The sequence below is a fragment of the Salvia hispanica genome, chromosome 5 (assembly GCF_023119035.1).
Source record: "Salvia hispanica cultivar TCC Black 2014 chromosome 5, UniMelb_Shisp_WGS_1.0, whole genome shotgun sequence".
NCBI lineage: Eukaryota > Viridiplantae > Streptophyta > Magnoliopsida > Lamiales > Lamiaceae > Salvia > Salvia hispanica.
This window is the reverse complement of record NC_062969.1, coordinates 12,091,458-12,099,977: the sequence shown is the minus strand read 5'-3', so window position 1 is coordinate 12,099,977 and position 8,520 is coordinate 12,091,458. Positions and strand designations below refer to the sequence as shown.

At 35.3% G+C, this 8,520-nt stretch overlaps 1 protein-coding gene across 1 annotated transcript; it reads right to left on the bottom strand.

Annotated features, from left to right (window-relative positions):
* Nucleotides 1-287: 287 nt before the first annotated feature.
* On the bottom strand, nucleotides 288-1,643 carry LOC125187634 (3-oxoacyl-[acyl-carrier-protein] reductase FabG-like). Its single transcript, XM_048084256.1, has 3 exons — nucleotides 1,286-1,643; nucleotides 719-954; nucleotides 288-640 (listed from the first exon to the last, which is right to left on the bottom strand). The coding sequence occupies exons 1-3, from the start codon at nucleotides 1,614-1,616 to the stop codon at nucleotides 362-364; spliced, it is 846 nt and encodes a 281-aa protein (XP_047940213.1). The 5' UTR covers nucleotides 1,617-1,643; the 3' UTR covers nucleotides 288-361.
* Nucleotides 1,644-8,520: the final 6,877 nt, after the last annotated feature.

The window sequence follows — 8,520 nt, the reverse complement described above, 5'->3', positions numbered from 1 at the left end:
AGTCAATGTTAACCCAACATTCTTATGTACAGTCAATGTTAACCCAACATTCGTCATGATTCATGCATATTAGTTCGAGAATATCATCTTATCATTATAAACTATACAAGAGGCAATTAATGCATATTATGCATATTAAACTTGCATGTACTGATGTACAGTACCCTAGTCCACAAACTTTGTGACTTCAATACCTCTAGTTAAAATTGAATATTATGGTGCCTCAGCTTTGCACAAACCTTACTGTCTTTTTATAAGCAATCAAAATACAGTTCTGATCTTCCATATAAAAGGAAAATGTAATTACTCAATAGCCAATACTTTTAAACGAAGTACTACATAGTTAATTTTCAACCTCTAATTAAAGAGAGGAGAAAATTGGAAAGCCTGGGAGGGTGTAACCAGCATCAACAATAAAAACATTGCCTGAAACATAACTAGAGGAGTCGTGAATTAGGTAACGAATAAGAGTTGTTAGCGCTGGATCTGATGTCCCAAATGTCTTTAATGGCACTGATTTCTCTGCAACATTTTTCAGCCAATTTTTCTGAAGTAGATCTTCTGTTATTTCAGATTTAAATACTCCTGGAGCGATTGAGTTCACCCTTATGTTATAATCTCCCAATTCTATGGCCATACTCTGTAAAAAATTAAATATACAATAATTAGTTACATCATTACAAATATGAGCCTATAGAGTGTGTTTTTTTTAGTGTACCTTGGTCATGGAGTCAAGGCCAGCTTTAGAAGCACCATAGGCAACACCACCGCGAAACGTCGATCGATTTAGGCCGGAAACCGATGAGATGTTGATGATTGAGCCACCGGCTGTGCTGCCGCCACGACGCATCCGTTCGCCGACGTACTTGGACACCAACCAAGACCCACTCAAGTTTGTTTTCACCACACTGTTCCATTCCTCCTCGGCGAGATCTATAGATGATCTCACTTGCCCTATATATAGTATAGGTTTGTCACATTCACTTCAAACATAAGTGAAACTATTTTTAATAGTACTATGACTTAATTGTATCTAACATTTTTCAAAAATTATTCAATTAACAAAAATAAAAGTATTAAATTATCGTACAGATAATATGTACGAGGCCTTATGTTCGAATCCACTGTCTTTAAATATACCGTAATATTCTAAGTAGTAAATTACAAAAAATTAGTTATGGTAATGTCTGTCACATAGATAAGGAGTACTATGTACGAGGGCATAGGTTCGAATTGCATAAGTAGTAGTAATTGATTTCTCTTTGTTGTTTGAAAAGAAATTTACCTCTAACACCAGCATTGTTAATTAAAGCATCAATTGTACCGAAGGCGGCCCAAGCTCTGTCGACGCTGGCTGCAATGGTGGGGCCATCAGAGGTGACATCGAGAGCCACCGCGATAGCGCGACAAGGGCCGCCCTCGTCCATTGCGTTGATTTGATCGCAAAGGGACTTGAGGCGGTCGGTTCTGCGGGCTGCGGCCACGACTCTGCAGCCAGCCTTGGCGAGGTCAAGGCAGAATTCGAGGCCGAGGCCGGAGGAAGCGCCGGTGACCATGACGGTTTTGCCGGTGAGGTGAGACCACGGCTCCAATTGCTGTGGGGTTTCACTCGCCATGTTCCCGTACGAGGATGAGATGTTGTGGTGGCTGTGGTTTTGAGTGGTGGTATTTATAGAGACACAATATGACTATGGTGTCGTGGTCACATTAATTTGTACTAGTAAATGAAATTTTAAATAGTAACTCATTAATTAATTTGGAATGTTCAAATTTCAATGCCTGCTTAATTAATTTGGCGTGTTCAATGAGGAGAATTAATATTGTTATAAACTTAAGGACTCGTTTGATAAAAAAGATGGAATATGAGAATATACGTGAAACAAGATAAGAAATAAGGGCTTCATGTCAAGATATGCAAAAATATGATTTTTTTCGTTGTTGTTTGATTGAAAAGAAATTATCTAAATTTGTATAGTATATTATATAACATGGCTTAACTTGACAAATTGGTGGGTTACATAAACATGGTTAAAGTTATAATTATGGTAAGGTTGGATAGGGCTCTTGTCTTATACTGGGCTTTGAGTTAAGCTTAACAATGATATTAAACAATTAGAAATGTCCATATATAATTCTTTATCTTGGTATTACTAATTTATCAAACACGCAATCATATATGGAGCTAGAAAGATGTAATGTTAACTAATAAAATATCGAAATTAAATGATAAATAATAATTATATTCCTAAATATGTTAAATAAATCCTAGTTGATAATTCTAAAATCAAACTAAAGCATGGGAATTTTCAATTAAAGCAAAAAAGTTGTGCGAAAAAAATAATGAAATTGAAGCTCCACTCTTATCATGTGTACTTAATACTCCCTCCGTCCCAATAAATATGAAACATTTTATTTCCGACACAAGATTTTATGCAAGTGTTGTTTTGTGAGTTAATGAAGAGAGAGTAAAGTAAGAGAAAGGGAAAAGTAGAGAGAGTGATGTTTCCATTTTAGGAAACGTTTCATTTTTAGTGGGACAACCCAAAAACAAAAACGTTGCATTTCTAATGGGACAGAGGGAGTATTAAATTGGAAATTTTAGTTAATCATTATATAACTCAAAACCTCCTATTAGTTAGAAGAGAAACATCATAGTACCAAATAAATTAATTTTGGATCTTTTTGATATCATATTGACGGTATACGAATTAATTTTGGTACGATGATGAGATATCTATTTTGTCCAAGAGTGTGAAGTGATAAGAGTTTTGTGATGGCCGTGAGTCTACAGGATTGAGTGGTAAGTAATACTCCAAATATTGTTGTGCACAGTAATTTGCAGCAATTTCGCGTGTTCAATTTGGAGAATTCATTTATGTCTATATTAAATGTAGGGAACGATGAATGTGAACTCTAAATCTATATGTTGTCAAGAGTTCGTATTATTTAATATGCTAAGGAATATGAGTAGAGTTTTATTTCATGAACAATATTGCTTAATAGGTTTCTCCCATATTTTATGTTTATATCAACGCACAAGAACATCTCCAAAGGAAAAAAGATAGATTGAGAATATATATTTCTCGTGTACTTATTCAAAAAGATAGAAACGATTGACATTGACTTTATACAAATTCATCTCCATTATATAAAATGACATAAATAAAACGATTTAATTCTGCACGATTGAGAAATTTTCTGGAAATAAAAAATACTAAGTAACAAATAAAAGGCCAACACACGCACACATTTACGTCTATATATTGAAATAGGACAGGAACAGAAAATAACTTTCAAGTAAAATTAAAACATACACATGGTTGTTATTATTATGCAAAAAGTTTGGAGTCACGTTTTTAGCGCGTTCAAGAGAAATTGTCGAAATCGTAAGCCACACGAAATATGGATTTATATTACAATCCAAGCCGCAGTTCGGTAATACTGATTTTTTTTTAGTCCAAAAATCTCAAACAATCGTATACTCTCTCCGTCCCAAAGAAGATGTCACACTTAGGAAATGGCACGGGATTTTAGGAGATGTTATTTTGTGTGTTAAGTGGTGAGTGAAAATATAATTTTATAATTAATGTGAGAAGGAATTTTTTTCAAAAGACGAAATGTGACATCTTTTGTGAGACGGAGGGAGTAATAATCTGATGAAGTGAAGAACCACAATATACCAACCATAACAAAAAGAAGAGCAATGAAACAACATTTGCAAAACATAAGACAAGCTGTCCCAAAAAGAAGAAGGAAGCAAAAGATCAAATCCAAAAAAATATAAAACATAACCAACTGAAAAAACCACGCAGCTAGCCACCAGGATCATCACCCCAGAGCCATGGAGCCGAGGCAAACACCAAGCAAGGAGCGACAGAAGAGACAAGCACCCCCACCAAGGTGATCATCTTCCGTGAGGTCTCATTGCCCTTCTCCATATTATGATAACATCAAAATTTTTCATTAATCAAAACCATTAAGCTCGTCCACTCACAAGTTAATTAATACTAACACTTTCATTAATATATAAACGTTGTATATTAATTATTTACTTTGTTCTACTAGAAATTATGATAAACAAATGAATTATAAATATATAATAAATAAAATTTACTAATATTAATATATTTACATATTTATATAGTTGAAGAAATTAAATAAATTAAATATAAATAATAGTAGATAAACAAATTAAAGAATATATTTTGTATATTCAGATGAAAGCTTTATTAAGATTTAGAATATTTATTATGTATCTATGCATTTGTTGAGAATAAATAAAAATAAAATCACAAGGGAAATAAGTGAAATTTTCAACCAATGGTGAAATAAGTGAAATTCCAAGCTGAATTTCAAAAACACATCACCGAAAAGGATTCAAACTCTATATCTCAAAGATAAAAGATTTATATGGAATCCACCTAGGGGTGGGTCGATACGATATATCGTATCGAAAACGTTGTATCGTATCGAAAATATCGATATAAAAGAATTTCATATCGTTATCGTATCGAAAGTTTTGATATATCGAATTTCAATATATCGAACTTTCGATATAAAAAAATTTCATATCGTTATTGTATCGATATTTCGATATATCGTACCGAAATTCGATATATCGTTAAATATCGATATATATCGAAAATATCGATATATCGAAAATTTTCGATATGTATTGTATTTTCGATATAAAACGATATATCGCGATATAAGGAAATTCATATCGTTATCGTATCGAAAACTTACGATACGATATCGTATCGTATCGAAAAACTAGTGTTACCACCTGTGCTATGCACAAGATAAAAAAAATTTAAATAATGAAGATATATTATCTTAAAATAAAGAATATAGAGTAAATAAATATAAAAATATATTTATAGCTAAGAACTAATTATAATAAATATTTGTAATATTATAAATAATTAAAATATTATAAACAACAACAAAAAGACATTTGTACTTCTCTCAACCTACTCTCAATAAAATATTTCATATTGTGGCATATGATTGTATACTATTTTAATATATGATATGAGTGTAGTAGTATAAAAGAAATAACAAAAGAGAAGATGTGTGGATGAAATAGAATAAGACATACAAATAAAGAAAAATGTAATCCTATTTGAAAAGGTTTTGAGATAGAAAAAAAAAATTGTTACTTTATCTTATTTTCATTCTATTCTACTCACTCCAAAATTATTTTTATTTTTCATCCTATTCACGCGATATTGCCATATAAGCCTCTTATCAAACTGCAAATACACATAATTTTTAGTTAATAATCCAATAATTTGAGAAGTCTAAAAGCTCAAATGAATTCTAACTATATACTATTAATTTAATTACTTAGTAAAAAAATTGAAATTTTAATTTCCCTCTTGATTGAGTTGAAGTAACACCGAATGTACGATCTAATATAGTAGCAGTTGTTTTATAATTTAAATTGAAAATACTGAATGATTGGGATGATAGGAGAGTTAATAAGTTTTTCTTTTAATAAGTTTAAGATATGTTCTTTATGAAAACTTTGTAAATATTCTCTTTTCAATATCATATGTACCATTAACCACATCATTACAAAAACTTGAATATTTATGCTATAGCTTGAATTAAATAGCTTGAATATTTATAAATTAAATAGCTTGAATATTAAATATAAAAAAATTTATATATAAATCTAAAAATAATTGCAATATACTGTCAATAGAAATAAAGAAATATTAAATAACTTAATATTTAAATTTCATTAATTTAATAAAATAACTTCTAAAATAAATATAATAAATTACTATATATTCTATATTTCAATATTTTAAAAAATCTAAAAAATTATATGAGTAAAAGTCTTAAATATAAACTATATAGCTTAAATATAAGAGCATCTGCAGCGGTGCTCAACGCACCGCTCGTCCGTCCGTGCCGCTGAGCACCAAGCCGTCCGTCCGTCGATGGAGCTTGTCCGTCCGTGCCAGCGGCACGGCGCTGCTCTTAGCTAAGAGCACGTCCGTGCCGCTGAGCACAATTACGTGGCAGCTGCTGATTGGCCAACGGCATAGCCGTTGGCAATTTCATTTTTTTTTTTTTTTAAAAAATTCGAAATTTATTTTAAAAAATGTTTTTAAATAAAAAAAATATTTTCCCACTTCCCAAAAAAAATATATCCGTTTTCTACCCACTTATAATTAATTTTTCAATTTTTTTCCCAAAATTCACATTTTCATCTATAAATACCCCCACTCCAACACAAAAAAAATCACATTCTCATCTATTATCTATACTATCATCATCTACATTCTCTCATCTTTTTTCCTCCTACTCTATCATCTAAATTCCCACCACACTACACAATGTCCGGCTCCGGCGATCACCCCTCCGGCAATCGCGGTTGGAACCACGATTGGTTCGACTCCGAGGCCGGATATAGTCCGGAAACCCAATTTACGGCCCCTCCTCAAACCCAAGGTTCGCAAGCTCCGGGTGGCTACCGTCCTTACCCGGTGCACGACCTAAACGCCCCCGGGTTCGGGTGGGCACCCGAACCCGGATCGGGAGGGAGCAACAGCTCTACTCCTACTCCTACTTCTGTTCCTACTCCTCCTGTTCGTGGCACCCGCACCCCGTACACTCCGGGTGAGATGATGGCGATGTTCAAAGCCTACTTGGCAGTCTCCGAAGATCCGGACGTCGGCACGAACCAAACCGGGGAAACTTATTGGTGGCGCATCACTCGCCTCTACAATGAAACCCGGCCGGAGGGAACCATATATCGCAATGATAGTATGGTTCGCAATTGCATCTACAGATGCAACGAGGCAATCGGGAAGTTCCAGGGGATTTACCTCCAGGAAGAGCGGTCGGCGGGGAGCGGCACGAACGAGCTCGACATCATCACTGCCGCCTTGGCGGCATACCAACGGGAGGAGTACAAACCGTTCAAGTACCTCGATTGTTGGCAGGAGGGGCGCCAACATCCGAAGTATAGGGGCGGCATAGCAGCATCCTCCCCCAGCTCCTCCAGCAAACGGTCGAGGTCGGTAGCTCTATCCTCCTCCGATGATGTGGCTACCCAGCTTGCCGGAACTAACTTGGGTAGCCCCGACGCTGGCCCGAGCGGTTCCCGCCGGCCGGTCGGAAGGAAGAAGGCGACGACCACCCGCCGCCGCGCCCCGACTCCATCCGCCGCCGCCCCCGCCGCCGCCGCCCCCCCGCTCCCTTTGTGCCTCCTCCACCCCCGACCAACTCGTTGTGGGCCATATTGAGTCAACTTCATATGACCGATACGTCTCACATGACTCCGGAACAACTTGCAACACACGAGCAATTGATCCGGGGTCTCAAGAGGCAATTGGGGTTAGAAGAATAGTCTTCCACGTTTGTAATTTTTAATTTGTAGGATTTTAATTATGTATTTTTTATTTTAATTATGTATTTTTATTTTTAGTATTTTAATTATGTAATTTGTATTTTTTAGGATTTTAATTATGTAATTTTTATTTTATAATGTATTTTTATAATGTAGAAATGTTTTTAATAATTGGAGTATTTAAATTGAATAATAGAATGGTGGGACCCTTGAGCTTGTCCTTAGCTAAGAGCACGGATGTGGGTGTTGTGCTCTTAGCTAAGGACAAGGAATAAAAGTGGGTCCGGGCCCACCTCCGTGCCTAGGTCTGGGGTTGAGGAAAACAAATTAAACGTGACTTGGGAATCTTAAAACTCCTAAGCTAATAGCTAGACCTAGGCGAAATAATAAGAAAACGTTGCGAGAGAAAATTAACTGCTTGATCACTAGATCTAAGAGAACTACTCTACTTACCTAGACCTTAGGAAACAAACTGACCGTGGGGACCATGACTGAAAAAGCAGAGTACGGGCGAAAAGCTGGCAGAATAACTAACTCTGGTACTAACTAACAGTGACATCATCTTCTACAACCAAATTGCGTAAAAACTCATAAGAAAATCAACATGAACGAAATCAAAATAGAGCAAACTAGATCTAAGTCAAATTTATGCATAATCAACGAAGAACTGAACAGATCTGCAGACGCTAGACGAAGTAAAACAGTAAAACAAGAAGAAAACTCAAATCCGTCTAACAACTTTCTTTTCTCACTTCGGATTCAACCTTAGACGCCAAATCCACTCCTGATCCAAGCGCGTCCGACACAAACTCCAACCATCAAATAAATAATTCACTCACTTCCGATTTAAACAACAACCTCCAAACACTCAATAAACCACAGATCTATCACCGACTTCTCATATCAAACATCACAACATCAAAATAAAACAGAGATCGACATAATACTTGTTAACATAAACTTCCCAAATAGCGAGGATTCCATTTAAATCAACTCAAAATATCACAACCAAACACAAATCAACAAAGCTTCTAAAAGATAACGAGTAATCATCCACTAGCAAATGCTCGACTCCCAAAAAGTGAAGTTCGGCTACAAAAAGAGTAAAACAATTGAAATTAAGGAGAGATTAGTATCTTCGTCCACACTCGGAC